Raw genomic sequence first — 18,751 nt, 5'->3', positions numbered from 1 at the left:
TTCCATCAACTTAGTTTAACTGAGCAGTCGACAAAGGAGTAATATCATTTTCATTCTACTTGTCATACTAATTGGGCATGAAAATACAACAAAATGGAAAATAATAAGCGCACATTTGTAAAATTTCTATGAAAACAAAAGGAAAAACCTATTTGCCTACAACCAGTTTACAATGCAGGAATAAATAAGTGGCAGACTCATATTTGTATAAAAAAACTACTTGAATTATGAAATGCGTCTACCTTTTAAAAGTAAAAATGTTCCCTTTGGTTGTTTTGTTGCATAAATTTTCCCGTCCATTAGAGGGCGTTCTAAACAAGGTTTAATTATAAAAAAGCTTCTGCTATCGGTCTTTTGATTACAGCTAACATATTCCAGAGTTTGGGTTAAGGTATTTCCATTAAAAATTAGCCCATGGGTGCATGGCTGAGTCCCAGGCAATTTAAACTTCTCCCTTCCGCGAGGTTCAGGGACTCCGGCTAACAATCATCAATCAATATGTACAAACAGACAGTCCGGACAACATCGCATCCTTCCATCGAATCCTCTCCCGCGCCAATGTCTAACATTATTATTTCAAGCAATTTCCCATACAGACGCACCCGGGTGAGAACCAAAAATATATGAAAGTCGAAGGGAAAGCGGAAAAACGGGAAGCCTCGGAAAGCCAACCGCATGATTTATATGCCACGATGAAGGGGCGAAGAAAAAATGTACACTGAACTACACATTCATAGAGCGGGTGTTAGTTTTTAAAGTATTGAAATAACATGAATAATAAGCTATTAAAATAAGGAAAAAATAAAGTCTATGGTTTTATAACTAACAATATAGAAGGTAAGTGACAATTAGGTCAGGTAGCAATCTGAATGTTTTGATGGAATCTCACAAGACTGTTTTAGGTGTATCCACGTTCTATCGAAAAGTGTTCTGCGAATTCGGCAACACAAAATAAAAAGTTATAACTTATGCATGACAGATTTGTGCAAGGTGCAAAGCCCACGAAGGAACATTTTGCATACATCATTCCACATTTGCTCACATTCTCGTATATATGCATATAGGTATGTATATATGGATGGGCGAGACTCCCAAGCGGATTGGGGAAATTTAAGAAGCAAATGGGACGTCCTGGGAGCTGGGGGACAGATTTGCTGACTACCACTTCCTGGGACTCAACTGCTCATTGCGATGTTTACGCAAATTGCAGGGGAAATCAATTATTTTCAAAATTGAAATTGACGTTTCTCTGACAGCTCGCCAAAAATGTTTTGAAGCGTGTCTAATTTCATTGTCAACGTGGGTGTTTCCACTTCTCTTGAGCCGCTCGATTTGTTTGCTTATTTCTGCGCCTGCCTCCAGCATCTCTGGCCCCCTTCTGTTTTCTATTTTCTGTTTCTATTCTGGGGGTGCCCAAAGGCATTTTAAAGATCTCCGTTCCATTTAAGAGGCAGGCGGCATGGCCGGGATTCAACTGCAATCGCTGGAAGTCCTAATTAAGCACGCCCCAAATGCCAGTGCCACCAAAAATGTCAGGAGATATGCCGCCAAGGCGAGAAATGGAGACATTCTGCCTAAAAAGCACGAACGGAGTGTGGTGAATGCGACCATAGGATATACGTGTATTCAGGATACCCTGGTGGCTCGGAGAATATTACTGGAAGAACGATAGCCACCTAAACAGATTTAAACATTTAATCATAAAAAACAAAATATTTTTGCCTGCTCAGTCCGATCATACATTAGTGATTTATGTATTGCCAAATATTATGCAATTGGTATGAGAAAGTACCTTCTCTATTCCTATCAGCCCCGACTGTACAGGTCACTCCCCAACACAGAACCCATATACCTTGTCCCGATGGCGGACACAAAAAGCCCCTCGTGTGATATGTGCGAATCGGATTGTCATTGTTGGGAGGGGGTGTGTCTCGGAATACTTCACGGCGGTGCATTTGTGCGTGTCGCTGTCTGCTGGCGGTGTGTGTGTGTGTGTGTTGGTTCCCGTCGGAGTAAACTCCTCCTGCAGGACACCCTCAATCTGGCCTCTGCCCTCACGAGCATGTGTATGTGTGCATTGCACTTTTATTTCGCTGACGCACGGCTAATCTTTGAGCTACGGCGCACTAAAGCCAACAAACGGACAAAGGACAAAGGACGACGCACAGTGTACAGTGGACTACAACACGAACTGGACAAACACTTTACTCTTATTCCACACCATCAGTGATGCGAAGGTACCATCTCTTCCTTTTTAAGTTAGGTGCACAAGAATTTCTTTCTCTATAGGCCATTGCTTTCAAGCAAAACAATACTAAGCTTATCTTAAACCGCAATCCTTGATATTAAAAATGATTCAAAATTCCATCGAAGCAAAATATTTATTTTTAATTTCCGTACATTTTTTCTATAAACTTGACAATGGAGTTGAAACAGTTTGATCGCCTCAACTGAAGTTTTTTTTCTTGTACTTGGACAATAATTCAGGAAAATATATAAACAAATAGAAAGTGGTTGAGTATAGGAAGTACTTAATAAATAAATCCATCGACTGCATTTAGGTACCAGTGCATTGTCCTTTCCCATCACTGTCCAACACCCCGAACTGCCCACCACCTCCTACTCACCTGAACAATGTCGCCTTGGTCATGACCGGATGCTGTGAATGTCAAGTGACAGAGGAAGGGCAATTTATTCCACTGTGGCGTTGGCACTTTTATGGCATAGGTGCGTCCGATATCGCCATAATATGTACGATTGCAGACTGTGGGGGTCGGAAAAGAAGAACGTGAATTCGGGGTAAACTGGGGGGGTAAGCAGAGTAAACAATCGAATGTGCAATACTTTTTTATATTTTCTTTAACTGATAGTTAACTGACACAGAATGCACAACTCATACGCAGTGTTGTCTATAAATATTTTATTTTTTGTGTTTATAGCTGGAGTTCCAGCTAAGCTGCCTCTAAAAATTGAATATATACAGTTTGTCAGCGCAAACATTGTTTCATAAGTTCACTCCCTCGATTGTTTACTGTACTCTTCGCCACTCCTCCCGACAGAGAGGCGGCGACAGCTGGCAGCATTCACTCACCGGAGCAATGTTTGGGCTCATCGCTGCCATCGGCGCAATCGCTGCGTCCGTCGCAGTATTTGTCCAGGGGCACGCAGATGGTGCCGCTGTTCCCGCTGCCCTTGCAGGAGAACTCGGAGACGCGGCAGGCGAGTCCCAGGGTGGTGGCCAGCAGGACGACCAGGAGCGCCGGCAGAAGGAGCTGCAGCTCCAGCAGCCGCTGCAGCGGAGATGAAGATGAAGCGCACAACCGATGATGGCAGTGTTTGTGACGTCTCCCCATCCTGGGCATCTGAAACGGGAGTGGGTGGAAGGGCGGCGGAGAAGGAGATTAGTTGAGTCAACAAATTGTCAGGTGATGTGCTGGAATCAAAGGGCTCCTGTCAACCGGAAAATGAGATGGCGGTGCGTCGGAGGAAACGACCGCCAGCTGACCTAGATGAGTGGTGCGAATTTGAACAGACAGGGGGTTGTTCACCCCGTCAGCTGGCCACGCGGATCAGGAAGCAAACAAACGATAACGATGGAGTTGCGAGTGTTTACCCTTTAAGTTGCAAAGTTCACTAGTTTGGAGTACAAATGTGAACGCGAGTGCCTGTAGCATCTAGCATCGTGCGCAATCAATGGATAGGACACTTTTTCGTTACATATCCTTTTTACTTTGGCATTGCTACATTTCCGCTTTAAAGTCAGATCAAAATAAATATATAGTAAAGGGAACCGAATTATATTTGTGTTAAATTTTTTTAAAAATGACCCAATAAGAAAGCAGTTACAGGGGTTTCAATACAATCAAAATAGGGCCGTTTTAGTTTTTAAATACAATACCATGCTTGTGGGTTTGCATTTATTTAAATAGATTTCTTTTCCCTTTGCAGAGGGAAGCCTTAGGTATTCCCTTACCTGGCTTCGCTTTACATTCTTTGTCTCTGTTTTATCCTTCTTTTATCTCTTCGAGCTGCCCCTCGTGGCCATCTCATTTTTTGCAATTCCTGTTTGGCCCCCAGCTAATTATTTTAGCTTCAGTTGGGATATCCTTTCTCGGCCACTTGTAAGTTGCTGAAACAACAGGACAAAACAGGGCGGAAAACGCTTGGCTCGGATTCAGACCTTCAGTCGTTTAGTCCTTTAGTCGTACGGTCCCCGAGCAACGGACGCTCCCCAGTTTCTTGGGCTAAGTAACTGAAAGTGTCCTGGTTGGCATTACCTCCACTCCTTAACCCCGCCGACTCACACACTCACACGAGTGTGTAGATGGCAGGCGGTCCGCAGAGGGAAGACACAATTATAGCACAAGTCGAGCGGGAAACATATTGACAGGAGGAAGCCACGAGGGTCCGACTTAGAAGAAGGAGCTGGGAAAAAGGGGAGCGAAGCGTTATGAGTGTTTTCCCGTTTGGCACGCGTCGCTTTTCCCCCGGACCCCCTTTATTCACAGACGCTGGATTGTCATGGCACATTATTATGCTTTATTTCCGTGCACCGTCTTCTTGCGTTGTTTTTATAAAAACGTCGTCAAATCTGCCAGTACACGCTTCTTATTGTTTAATGCATTCGCTCCTCTTCCCATCACTCTTTTTAATTAAATTTTATTTTTCAGAACTACAACGAGATTTAAAGTTTTGAGATAAAGATTTTGCTCAAGTAAAAAAAAAGTGTACAGTGACAAGTCGTAGTTTGCAGTAATTATATATTAAAACAAGTGAGAACGCTATAGTCGAGTTCCCCGACTATCTGATACCCGTTACTCAGCTAATGAAAGTGCGAAGGAGGGTCTTCAGCACTGACAATTTTTGACGGTTTGTTGGCGTTAGAGTGGGCGTGGCAACATGAATAGACAAACTTGAGCTGCGTCTTCGTCTCTGGAGTCTGTATGCTTAATCTCAACTTTCTAGCTTTTGTAGTTCCTGAGATCTCAGCGTTCAGACGGACGGACGGACAGACGGACGGACAGACGGACATGGCCAAATCGACTCGGCTATTGATTCTGATCAAGAATATATATATTCATCAAGGAATGTCAAGAGTCGACGAAGGCCCAACGAAGGAAAAATATCTCCAAATGTGCGTCAAACTGTTCCAAAACCTACCGTCGGTACAGAACCCTCACCGCTAATGGAATCGGATTCGATGTTTGATCGCACTTTTCGACCCTTAACACCCATCGCTGAGACCTTGGTGGATAAGTATGATACAGATCTGCTGTCGTCAGAGGATATTTGGAAAAGTTATATGGATATGAAGAAGGGGCTTATAAAGCCCTCGGAAGCAGTATGGCCTTTGTGTTGCATGGCGAATTCGGAGCCTTCCAAAACTCCGCCTCCGAGTTTATCGGAATCTCCAAATTCCAACGAATTCCCTCCGAAAACAGTTCGAGTTAACAAAAACCTATATAAAAAGAATACTTTTGAAACTGGTTTTGGGAGGAAAATCGGAGAAAACGAGCAGCGGGTCTTGGATCAGTGGATAGAGTCGGAGGGGCTCAACGGGTCCTATAATGATAGAGAAGAATGGGATTCAAAGGAAAAGGTCGATAGTGACGCCCAAAAGCCTCAGATTCTGGACAATGAAGATGTCGCCGTTGCTAACTTTACCATTGGAATCGAAGAGGAGCGGGCCATCAAGGAATGGATAAAATCGGAGGGGCTCAACGAACCCCATAGTGATATAGAAGAGTTCGATATGTTATTAAGCCTAGCCAGAGATCATGAGAAGAATCGTGATCTTCTGATGGAGTTACTAAAGCCCAAGGTTCTTATCTCCCAGGAAAAGGATGTTTGGAAAAAGTTTTCTCCAAAGGTGTTCGAAATGCCGCAAAAACCTGATTCCGTAGAGCCTGAGTTATGGAAATCCCCACCCAACGAAAAGGTTTCCGTTGAAAATATTCCAGAAAAGGAACCACAGAAAGCAACTGAATTCAATGTGGGAAAACCAGAAAAGCCAGTTATCCTCGAGGTCAAAGACATTAAACCATTACCGCCGAGGCCCGAGGATGAGGAAGCTATCCCCAGTTGGCTACAGCAATGCAGTGAAACCATTTCCCAACAACTGCAACTCCTCATATATGAGGACAGTTCCAACAATCCAACTGCTGCAGAACCAGAGGGCATTGACTTCGAAACCGAGATCAGCAAGGAGCAGAACAGCTTCACAGTTCGCCTCGAGGACTTCGAGTACATCATTGACCAAAACATGACGGAGTTCAGGGACCCCCAAGCTAAGAGACTCCGCTCAAAGTGGAACCAGCAGTTTGGATCAAAGTCGCTGGAGAATTTGAGGCGATGTCTTCTGCTTCCGCCTCTGCCAGATCACTTGGACCAGTGCCTCCAGAGGATTAGAATCCTAAGGCGTCCCAACAAGCGCAAGGTCGAGGAATTGCGCATGCGCGTCGAAATGAATTTTTGCAAAATGTATTGCACACTGAGTATTAATATGAACTTGAATCCGCAACATACGGTTAGGAACCTAAGGAACGCCGTTTACAATGACGACATCGATGTGATCCAAATTCGGTATGAGGCTACACAGATAGCCTGGATTTGGTCCGATGGCAGTGTTTTGATAATCAATGGAAGAGGCCATGAGATGCTTGCCGAAACACAAAAGGATCTGATGTTTAGGACCCTTGGGAAGGCGAACTTCAAAGCCGACTCCTCAAACAAGCTTCTTCATCTGCGTCTCATTTCCTGTGCCCACTTTCCATGGGGGATCTCTTTGCCGGAGTTCACTGCTTCAAGCGTTCTTTCTCCTGAGCCCCATATGAAGTATGTCTACTACGTGGACAAGGCAGTTCCCGGGGTGGCGGCCCGTGTTCATGAGACGGGAATGGTCCAGGTGTTTGCCATGACCACGGGTGAGGCGGATAATATGCTGAAGAAACTGTACCTTCTTACGGCCAATCACCGAAAGGCCACCATAGACGTCATCAAAAAGGAACCAATGGACTACGACTGACCAAATAAATCTTACATACCAGTTAGAAACAGAATGATGTAAGCATGTCATCGATGTAAGCATTACTAGAATAGTAATTGTAATAAAGCTGAGAACGCATTGGTAAACAATTCAATGGCTCAAAAATCGGTTCAATCATTATTATTTTATTCTTTAGAATGAATAGGCGTGGAATTCTTGCTCTGCTATCAGATACCCGTTGTTTTGCTAGTGATTAGATTTCAATTAAACATACTGCAGAATTGCTAAGCCAACTTCTCACTAGTATCAATATACCCTCTGCAAGGGTGTGCAAAGTAAGCAATATAACTATGTATCCTCCAAATATTTTCTGTCCCTTAAAGCAGTTTTACATTTTGTAGTCATGCAAATTTCGTTTCCTTTCCTTGGCTTGAACATTTGTCTCAGTAGAAGTTAATTTTGTTTTTTTTTTGCGGAAGAAGTACCGCTTGAGACGTCGTCTTGGACTTGGACTTTCTTTCCCCTTTTAGTTGCTCCCGAGGTAGTGTTATTGTTGCTGTGGCTTTGGCTTTGGTTGGTGTCCTGCGCTGAAGTGTTTACAACACTTCCGGCGCATAATGAAAAACAAAAGGCTTAAAAGGGGATACACAAAGGATTTGAGCAATCAAGTGCGCTTTTGAGCACGCAGACCGATAACAGTTTTATTCACGCTCGCTTTTTCCAGCCTCTTATTTTCCTGGCACCTGCCATTACGTTGAGGGCTAAGAAGAAAATGTGCTTTCGCCCTCAGTTTGTTTCAAAGTCATAACAATGCTGGGTTTTCAATATGCGCCCAAAGGAACCCACACGTATGCGCCATAAAGTCCTCCCATAAGGCAGGAAAAAAGGAAAAGGGAAAAATAAGTAAGGAAACGGGGCATAAAACTTCAAGTAGTTGGGTCCAAACGTCTGCACGGCTTTAGCCAGCAACAACAATACGGCCCGGAAGGGTGGACACAGAAAAAAGAATTCCGAGCGGTCTGGCTTTTATGTCTAAAGTTTCACTTGAACGTCGAGCGCACACACGCAAGCACTCGGGTGAAGGGACATTTAAATTCTGCAGAGGAATGCACCTATGGGCTTAGGGGATTCCGGGCTCGGGGAATTTTAATTATAAGACTCTGCTGCCTTTCTAGCCCAGGAGCCACAAAAATACGAATTTCGCCCACTTAATTCAATGCATACTCGCCCAGCATCCAGTTTGATTGAGCTTAAGAATGCACTTACAATCAGCTGTACATCGTGAATGAGGCAGTTCCTGAGCTAGAAGGATAATAATCAGAGATAAGGCAGGAGACGAAGGAAAGTCGTAGGATAATCGGATGCAGCTCCAGTCGCCCCTTAAGCCAAAAGGATGGCCAGGAAAAAACAGAGAAACGGCTTGTAAGCCATTCCTCAGCCACATGCCTGCAAACAGGACCAACCAACCAAGGCCAGAAAGCAGGCCAAAAGAGCCCGGGAGAAAGACAGGCAAGCAACAATAGAAGAAGCTCCAAGGAAGGGCCACCAAAAAGGCAACTTCCAGCATAATACATAAATAAATACAAGAAACAATAACACCAATAGTATTATTTACATGAACAAATGTGCATCAACACAAAGCCTTATACTCAACGTACTAAAGCCATTAAGCTGGCTAATTAAAATTTTAAACTAAAGAACAATAATATATACTCGTACATAGTAAAATGCTTATGATGTAGAAAGTGGACGGTTTAACCCTGTTCTCTTTGATTTATAGAATAGAATGTCACAAAACATTTAAAATAAATCGATATTCTCGTTACAATATTCTAAATGGTTTGCTAACTTACATAGTTTTGGAAATTATGATTTTTGTAGTTCAGTTTTTCTGACATAAAACCTCTGTTTTTCTTCAATTCTATTTGTTTAGCTGGTGAAGTAAATTTGAAATAAACCCATTTATCTAGTCCCGTATTCTTTTACTTTCCGAGAGCCACTAGTAAAAGGATTTCCCAATTTCAGCAATGCCACTGTTGGCCATCTGCATCCACAGCTTTCCCTGGCTTAAAGGTCTTCCATTTCATTTATGGCCACATGCAGTCGGCTTTTCTCGAGTTAATCCAATCAATGCACTCGCATTTCTCGGCACAATCAAATTCTAGTTACAATTTGAGGACTCGGAAGCCTGGACACATATGGCACAATTAGAAACGAAGAAATAGAGTGAAACGGGATGGAACAGAAAAGGGATAAAACTACGACGTTTGGCCAACTGAATGGCTAAGAATTTGCCACAACTGACAAAGAATTTATGAGACGCTTATGAAAGGCTTTCCAGCTAAGTCCCTTTCACCAAATGACAGAGTTTCACTTTTTCTGCACGAAAGTGAGGGCAAATGGGTGAGCCCATGATAACGATGTTCTTCGGTCTCACATCAGTAAACAAACGCATCTGGGTCAGCAAAGTGAATGCCGTTTCCCACAGAAAAAGAGTATTGGATATCAATGTTTGGTATACAATGCAGTGCTTGATTCTCATATTAATTTTAATTCTGTTTGTTATATTTTTATTCGGTGAAGAAAGTTGTAACACCTGATTATAATTATAATTATTATGCACTAATATTCTCATTTTCCGCAGCGTAGAGCACATTTGACTAAAATCTCTGTCCTAAAAATCACGGCAAATCACTGTGCAAATGTTTACATTTGAATGTTTTCCATTTCCTGTTACTCAGCAATTGCCACCAACAAAACAAAAAAAAACAGGAAACGTAAAAAAGAATAATATTTATAATTAAATTAATAAGAAACAGGATCAAAAGCCGGCTGGTCCGAGGGGCACAGGGCGACTTCAATGGCCAGCAGGCGTCGAGAAATTAGCATAACAAAGCCATTAGAGGAGGCACGGGGGACTTGGACTTCCAGTGGATCCCGATTTCAAAGGCAGCATCCACGCGACTGTGGCAATGACAGAGGCGTAAGGCCGAGGGGCGTGGCGCCGCGTGGGTAGGTAAAGAGCAGGGGGAGGTGCCACCGGCAAAACGGCAACACAAACACAAACAGACTACGAGTGTCACCCGCAGAGCGCCATATACACCAGCAAAAAGTGGAGTACAGCCAGCTGAGGTCTGAAGTTAACTTTGGCGTATCCAATACAGTTTGGAAAAACTCAATTGAAAAATGTCCAGGAACTACTAAGCAATTTGGCTAAAATTACTGATTAGTTTTCAATGCACTTTCTTAGTCAGATAGCGATTATCTAATTGTATTTATTCGATGAACAATATTTATTTGGATGGATCAATTATTAAGTAACATCCTAAGTCCTTAATTTTTAAGCATTGAAAGTGAACGTGCTTTTTTACAGAATTTTCGTATCATATGCATTCAGAAGCGAGATTTTTTCTGGTGTAGCGATGGCTGCAATTTTTTGCGCGCTTCTTTTACTCGCAGTCTACGTGAGAAGCTACTTTTTGAGTAATGGCCAAGATTACGCTGCAATGTGATGGAAATGGGAATGGTCGACGGCCAGCGAGGAAGTCGAGAATGCGGGGAGGTCCGAGGACCGAGGTCCTGTCGCCTGTCTTTGCACTATTTAAAGTTGGTGTCACGCATCACGCTTCGCTCTAATGAGTCTCGTTTCTCCTCTCGTTTGCGCTCCAGCTCCGTCTGTGGCAATTGCAACGTGATTTGGCCATCGCGACTCTATTGAGCTTGGCTATTCGAGGGGGGTTAGAGAAGTACGGGCTTTGATTACACGCCGTGATGAATTTCGCCGCTGACAACGCGGCGTATGAGTGGCATATAATTGGGCATTAGCTAAGCCAATTAATCAAAAGGAAGGCCATTCTTCAGATTCGACTTATGCAATCGAAGCGAGAAGAATGATTGCCGTGATCAACAGTTGTGAGAACCATCAGAAGGATTGTCGTCTTTCTATCTTGTTGGAAATGTGGTAATATGAAAGGAATTTATTTTCATGGATTATGTTGAAGTGGGTTGCATGACCCATTGAAATAGTGTAAAACTTAAAGGAAATTACTGAATAGGAATGCAAATACGCAATTACAATGGGTATGAATGGGTATGCGGAATTGAAATTTAAGAGTGCAACGAAGCAGTAAATTGCATTAAGCCGAAAATGCCTTAAGAATTTTATTGCAAACAAAAGCTAAAATGAATTGACTAAATAAATGTATCAGATTTAATGTAATGCTCAAAATTGTGGCGCAGGAAACGGCTTGTAAAGTAGAAGTTGTCCACTTCCCGACAGCTACTACAACATCCTGTTCCACTTCCCTGAATTTAATCAAAATCCCTTGCAGAGTCCTTATCCAAGTGACGTACTGTGCGCTCCCATCATTTGCCATATGATATGACTTATTTGCCACATACTCCTGTTCAGTATGTCTTTTTCCACTATTTCTCATGCTGACTATCAACTTGCGAGCAGAGTACCGAAAGTCATGACCATTAAAGTTGGCAAACATAAAACGAACGCAGTTGCAAAGCCAAAGGGCAGGGACTTTTGCCCATTAAAAATGTAAACTTAATTTTAAAGCCAGGCGAAAGAGTGGAATGGCGGGAATTCGCAGTCGAAGTTGGAATTGGTATCAAAAGGAGGGCCGGGATCTCATACAACTATAATGCCGAATCCCGACGGCTCCTTTGCCGGGGAAACATTTCGCATAAAATGCCAAATGCTCTTGTCCTGACTGCATGTGTATGTGTATGTGTGCGTGTGTGGGTGTGGTCGTAAAGCAAACGATTGTAGCCAAAACTACAAACTGACAACAATGTAGACCGTCGTGGATTTTTATGCCCGGCAAACTGTAAAAAGGGCCAGAGCCCCCTCAGTTTTTCTTCCAAACAAATTGCATATGAGCATTTTGCATTTTCAATTTAAATTTTTCGCGCTCACTACGCCGAGGCATTCCACACAGCGCAAGAAAGGCGGAAAAGACCGGCGAAAATTGAAATTCACGCCATCTCTGCATATCATTTCTTAAATAGAGAGAATGAAAAGCCGCAGGGCAATGAACTTTTGGGTATAGGCTAATACATGCAGTGCACTGCATTCCCCCAGCCAAATGAAAACCTCGAGGTGAGTTCAAGGACTGTCCAGGCGACGTCGGTAGCCTTCGGCGCCAGGACTAGACTTAGGCTTTTCTTTTCTTTTCTTTTCAGGATGCTCGCTTCCTTCGAATAGGACATAATAGGTTCCGTCGTCTTGGCCGAACACACATTAAGTATGCGCCCTGTCTGGAATGCGTTTAAGTGAAATAATAGGTGAATACCTTCTAACTTTTTGAAATACCGTATTGCATTTTTCCATACTTTATACCATTTCCTAGTCTTCTTATTTTACAAAATCTTTTTTAATGCTGAATAACGTTAAATTTATTCGCTTATATTATTCTTAGTATCCAGATATTTTGTTCTTTCTGCCTAAAGTGTTTAGAGACTTGGCTCAGCTATCATTGCCAGAATTCGGCTGTCTTTAGATAGCTTCACATACCTCCGTGCTAGCAGAAAGGGATAGGCTTTTGCATTTAATCTTATGAATCTTTGAACATACTTCAGCACTTTGACACTTTCGCCCATCGCCTGCGGCGGCGACAAAGTCGAGCGATGGCAAACAGTTTTTGGTCGGATTTTTAAACTTTGTTAGCAGCACCAGAGTGCCATTAGTGTGTGGTAAGGGGGATCCAAGCGGATCTTGGGAAGCTGAGGTCCTCATTTATGTGTGTCGACTTTGGGAAGTACCCGAGATTAATGGCAGTTGATGGGAAAATGCGGCTTTTAGATGGTGTATGAATGAATACTACGTGCCTGAGTGGCACAGTGTTATGGTATATCCATGGCGTATTTTCGCAATAGCTACTTCAATACAGACACATAGCACTAAAAACCTTCCGATTGAATTCGGGGTGCATTAGATACTAGAATATAGAACGGGAAATCAAAATAAATATTCCATTACACGTGCTTACTTGTGAATTCTAATATTTAAGCAATATATCTACTCGTACAGTACATGGGTCTGTCCGTCCGTCTGTCCTTCCGTCGAGATCCCAGAAACTATAAGCTAAAAAGCTAGAAAGTTGAGTATGCGCAAGAAATACTTATTCGCTGCGTAACGCGTATCTGATAGTCGGGAATTCTCTCTTGTTATTAAACGACTCAAAAAGTAAGGTAAATACAAATACTCAACTTCAAATATCTCTAACCTAATTGACTGCCATTTAAATCAAATGTTTAATTTAAAGATAAACTAAAAACTTAAGTCCGCAATTTAAGGATATTTTACTTATCCAAAGCATGCACAATTGGTGTGAAAGATAAGTTTCAAATTCCGAGACCACACCACACAAAAATATATGGCAGCATTTCAAATTGAAGAAAAACAGCCTTAAAAACATGGCAAGAATGTTTGGGGGATTTAGTTTGTGCTGGAAACAAACGTTTGCTTTTATTGTGTGGCGTGCCATTGCAACTAAATGGAAAATGAAAAATTTATAGAAATTCAAATGCAATGGCTGCCCCAAGTAAAGCTGGCTTAAAGACCCGGGCTCCGAATGGGTTACGTTACGGAATCAAACGGAAAAATATAGCGGAGACTGGACGGGAAGAGGGAAACTGAGAGCTATCAATGGCAGCAGTTGCTACAAAATGCCAAATTTGCATATAAAGTAAAATTGAAAATGCCACTGGTAGTGGGCTGGGGGGCAGCAGAAACCAACCGAAAAAAGGAAAATCGGAAAGGAAAAATAAGAGGAGGGCTTTCGAAAGCCGACAAATGCAGTTCTTGACTCGGCCTGCATTTTCCAGTCCACAATCGCTTTAACCTCTCGGCTTCCCCTCCTTTGCAGTGGCGTTTCCTTAAAAATATTTACATTGATTTGCTTGGCTTTGACTGCCAGAATTCCGCCACCGCCCTCTTTCCACCGCCTTCCGCTGCGTTGAAATATAAATTGCTGGCACTTTATATTTGATAGGCGGACTTGCGGAAATGCGCGTCACGTACATTGGGCAAAAATGGAGCTGGGTGGAGGCACTGGCAAGGATCATCCCGAGTCAAAAACCAACAGAGCCCACAAATCACAGGCCTCAGTTCGCGTTAAGCCTCGTCCTGGATCGCAAAGGTGGCGTCGTGAAAGTGTATACTGCACCCGGAGAGCTCCGGAATACATGAAGTTCGAAAAAATGTTTTAAAAATATATTAGGATAAACATCAATGAATGCATTGTACTTCTAAAAAAAAAATCAGCACTTTTAATTCCTTAGTTCCGTTATTATTATCAATAGATTATTGATATCTTAATAAATGTAGCGATTTTTTTTTGCTTGTTTTTTGCTTCTGCTTGTGCTTGTACTTTTTTTAAAGATCTAACACTTCAAAAGCTGAAAATGCTAAAATAAATTGAGTATTGGGTTTTTTACAGTGTTTTTCGTTCCGGGCGGAACAAATACGCAGCACCTAATTGGCCCCACGCAACCATGCCTCTGATTTCAACTGTTGCCTCACGCGCACTGCCGATGACTACTTTCGTGTACTTGTGTCTTTTTTTGGCTCCGTAGATTTTGGATGTGTTGGCATGGGTAAACCAGGTAAACGCTGCCGGGGAACGATCCACACCCCCAATCCCCCAATCCTCCTGGCCACGGCCTAACTGATACAAATTTGTTACACGTACAGCTGTGGGGAGACTAGAGATACGGCCGGAGTCGAGTACGTGTGTTCGTTAGCCTAAAATCCGCGTGGCCTAAACACGCCTGCCCCCTGCCGAAGCCCTTCGTGTCCTGGCGTACTGGCAGGCTAAAAACTAATTCGAAATTCATGGGCTCGATTTGCATTTTTGATTACTCGGAATACACTGCACTACACGCAGCCAAGAATACAGGAGCAAGGCTGCGTAGTTGTAGTGGCTTTCATTGTCTTGGAGGAAAACTAGGATATATACATCCATTTTAAAACAGATATGTGGGCGACTGAAAAGGTGTGATATTTATATTTGCGGAGGAAAAGCTTCTCGGCTTCGGGGGCCTGGGGACTCTGCCGTGGGGGCGGGGGAGGGGGTGTGAGTTTACGTTAGTTTTAAGTAATTGGGCGCCGTTTTATGACACACACATAGCTAGCTGCTCACTTGGGGCGCATAGCGAAAAACACATAAATATTAAAATAAAAATAAAATTATAATGTATTCGTTATGGTTTAATTGGTTGCAGTAAAACGTGTCTCTCTTCTTGTTTTTCTTCTGTGTGCTGCATTTTTGTGGCTTTAATTAAAAGCATAGGTAGTCGTGGTTGAGAAGGGAAAGGTGCCAGAGGTGGCGGAGTAAAGGAATGTAAACAACTGTGAAAAACTGGGGGAATCTAGGGAATGTGCCTGCCATAAAACAGAGACTGTAAAATGTGCATAACTAGCGGGGGAATTTTTTTAAATTTAATGGCTGATTGAAATTTCAGTTAATTACATTTTCTAGAGCACTTTTTTCTTGTTTCATCAGTGAAAGGAGTCACTATTATTTGATTCATTCCCTTGTACAACTATATTTAATTAAATATTACAGTTCTAAAGTTAGGGTATAGTATTTCTGCACAAATAAATCATCTTATAACCATCGTTAAAGTCGGGTGTAAAGTTGATTACGATTGGAAATATATCCCAAGTATTAATGGAGTTTTACTATTGCAATATTTTTATAGCACGGTGATAGAATTAGATGAATAACTAAAGATCTGCACTAAGCGTACCATATTTTTCTGTATTTAAAAGCAAGAAAACCTATAAAATGTATCTAAATTCATAGTTGGGAAGATGTGCTCGGATATCCGCATTTGTTTACTCATTTCGTGGGTAGATAGTTGATTAAACCAAAAGAGCGTTGGTATACAAATCCAACCCAGTCTCATTTTCAGCACTAACACGTAACAGGAACTCATTGTGCCCACTTATTTAGTAATTTTTCGAAAATATGCTGAGGATAAAGCTATTGCAACCCCAACGGGGATAGTTTTGGCCCAATTTGCACAGATATTCAGCCCACATTTGTGAAACGCTCCTCATTATGCGCCCCTAAAACCCGAAATCTGAAAATCCACCCCGCCAACTAATAGCCACCGCCCATTTGGAGCCATTTCCCTCTTACCTTCATTAGGGCACTTCACCTGGCTGTCACCTGCAAGGGAAAACGGCACTGTAGAGCAGAAACTAGCAAAAGCATTCTATAGCAACATGAAAATGTGCTAATTTGTTTAGTCAGCGCCACTTTCAACTGCACTAATGCTGGGAAATAACTATAATAATGACAGTAGCAGTAACAGCCATTTGGAGTGCTGCGACAAAACTTTCAAATATGCCCAGCCCGACTCCCGAAATTATTCTGTTTCGCCCCAAAGGGGGGAATCCCCATTGTCAGTGCCTCTGATGGCGACGATTGTCTACGTGTTTGCGTGTCACCCGAACATTACGGCCAGAATGTCAGGCAACCACGAAGTCGCCTCGTAGTCCGTCCCGCCCTGAATGGCTTAATTAGTCAAATATTTTGGCAATATCTTGCACCTGGCAAGGCCGAGACTCTTCATCAAGAACCACTTAAAGAAACGTATTAATGGAGGAAAGTGGCATGTTTGAAAAATATTTATATAATTAAATGAAATATCAATTCTTTTAGAATATTCTAAGCCGCTAAGGCATCGGTTAACATGAATAGTTTGAAACCGAAAAGTGCCTTCTTTTGTTTTAGTGCACAGACCATAAATTTATTTATATTTCTTTAATTAACACAGCCAAAGCGTTTCCATTTGCGGCGACACCTTGAACAATAAATTACATTAGCGACATTTACTTTCCTCGCTCTTGATGTTTGATTATGTCCTTGGATGCAGTGTGTGTGTCGATATTGGGGGTTTTTCATTTCATTTATAGGGACTTGCACACGTGCTCGCCAAATTCGGGGCCACGTTCCCTAATCAATGACCCTTATCACCCTGTCGTTCGTGGCTTTAATTAAAGTTCGAGCTGTCAAACGGCAGCAGCAGAATCGAACGGACGTAAATTGAATTTTAATGTACGTATACGTAATATTTAGTGGGTATTCGAGCTTCCCCCCTTTAATGCAATCAATAGACGAGAAGCAGAGCTCAACTTAGCCCACATTGCTCAGAACAGTGAGCTCTGAAGCAGCCACTTGACAAGCTGCGCAGAAGGGGAGAAATGCGGAGAAAGTGCTGGAAAATCGTGGGAAATGGAGGGAAAGCGCGGAAAGGAGCGAACTGCGACGGCCTCAATTCCTCAATTTTTGTCTTCGCCTTTTTTGTTGAATTCTGTGGCCTAGTTTTTGGAAGCGTTCAATCAAAGCAATATTGGCGCCTATTAGAAAATGAAATTTCCCACCATTGAATGGCAGGCGGAGAAAGTGAAAAGAGAGGAGCTTGTAATTGGGTGAGGTTATTTCTGTTGGCATACATCGGGATGCGGTATTTATTAGTAATTTAAATGCATTTGTTTTTGGCAAATACAAAACTTGATGCACTCGTTACCTAGGCCTTTAATATTCTGAGGAACTCTTGGTTTGTAATTCAACGAATAATATTTACATTAAAATGCATGTTTACTTCGTCGTTTGCAATACCGGGTAAAGTAATACTTTTAACTTACAACAAAGTCGATGTTTATCATCAAACTGGATATCTGCCCAAATATTCATCACTCAAATTATATTTTCTCTATTATTTACAGCTCCAAAGTCTAAGCCGACCGAAATCAATTCCAATAAAATATTTCACAAATTGCCTTCGGATATGCAAACACAAATAGATGTATATATGGTCCTATGCCTCCTTCAATCACTTGTTTATGAACCAGTTTGACGTCCGATACCCACTAGTTTCAGATTCCAACACGGCCTGCACTTTTGGCCCGGCGCGTGTTTATTGTGCAGTTTTTGGTATTTATTGGCACTTGATTTTCTGTGGCCAGCAACCGAGTGTCACGTATCTCTTTTTTCGTTCGTCTGTCACAGCTTTGTGGAGTTTTATCTTGGCAATTTATTTAGTTTTTATGCAAATCAAATTACAGCAATCAAAAAGTAGGCAAAAACAGTTTCAAATTCGCTGTGGCGTTCCAATCATTTTCCATTCAATTCTTTTACTGTTTGCTTACCTATAAACGGTCTTAAACTCGTATGTAGTTTTTATCAATCATAATTGCACTTTTAAAATTAATTGATGGCATTTTTTTGACAGCCTCACCCGGCATTTTTCATCGAACAGCGCCAAACCGTGCGCGGAAAAGTGTTTTACCACCTTAAATGGGAATTCACTTTAACAAAATAGTATTTAGCATGCGGTGCAGTTATCAATGCATTCCGAATCGGACTTAATGAAATTTATGTGACTTTTGAAATTTGTCCGGCATCAATCTTTTGATTTCTTATTTCTGGGGAAACTTTCAAATTAGCTGCTCGGCAATAAAAACAAGAGGAGACACAAAAAGCAATTGCTGTGACCAGGAAAATCGTTTCCAAACTAACTTTGTCTGCGAACGCACAGCAAACTTCATGTCATGTGCAAGAAAGTATTGCAATCCGAATGAAAATTTGTAAGCGCAGCTGAAATATTTTCTCGGCAAACATTTTCCGCTTTCCTTTCCATATGCAGAGTAAAACTAAATGGCGTGTAACAAGCTCTGAGCCAGAAAAACAATAAACTGGCTGAGGTTTTTCCCAAATATAGGGAAACTGAAGATTCCCATTC

The 18,751-nt window shown here is 42.1% G+C and overlaps 2 protein-coding genes across 3 annotated transcripts in view; one reads left to right on the top strand and one right to left on the bottom strand.

The window, feature by feature from the left end:
• The window catches only part of LOC6539435, an 82,301-nt gene that overhangs the window by 57,131 nt on the left and 6,419 nt on the right, over window positions 1–18,751 (bottom strand). The window contains exons 1-3 of one of the 2 annotated variants that reach the window (XM_039374769.1): window positions 3,974–4,726; window positions 3,092–3,362; window positions 2,628–2,764 (exon numbers count right to left, since the gene is read on the bottom strand). In XM_039374769.1, the coding sequence (XP_039230703.1) occupies window positions 2,628–2,764; window positions 3,092–3,362 (408 nt within the window). In that variant the 5' untranslated portion in view covers window positions 3,974–4,726. Of the gene's footprint in view, window positions 1–2,627; window positions 2,765–3,091; window positions 3,363–3,973; window positions 4,727–18,751 lie in introns of those variants that run through there. The other variant, XM_039374768.2, reaches the window with a different exon arrangement.
• LOC26535053 lies at window positions 5,072–7,159 on the top strand. Its single transcript, XM_039374770.1, has one exon. The coding sequence runs from the start codon at window positions 5,186–5,188 to the stop codon at window positions 7,022–7,024; it is 1,839 nt and encodes a 612-aa protein (XP_039230704.1). The 5' UTR covers window positions 5,072–5,185; the 3' UTR covers window positions 7,025–7,159.

Source organism: Drosophila yakuba, chromosome 3L (assembly GCF_016746365.2).
Source record: "Drosophila yakuba strain Tai18E2 chromosome 3L, Prin_Dyak_Tai18E2_2.1, whole genome shotgun sequence".
In the NCBI taxonomy this organism is placed as follows: domain Eukaryota; kingdom Metazoa; phylum Arthropoda; class Insecta; order Diptera; family Drosophilidae; genus Drosophila; species Drosophila yakuba.
Note: the sequence above shows the minus strand (reverse complement) of the source record. Positions and strands in the feature narration are given on the sequence as shown.

Coding starts and splice junctions, on each gene's coding strand:
- LOC26535053 (XM_039374770.1), top strand. CDS start 5,186: ATGGAATCGGATTCGATGTTTGATCGCACTTTTCGACCCTTAACACCC.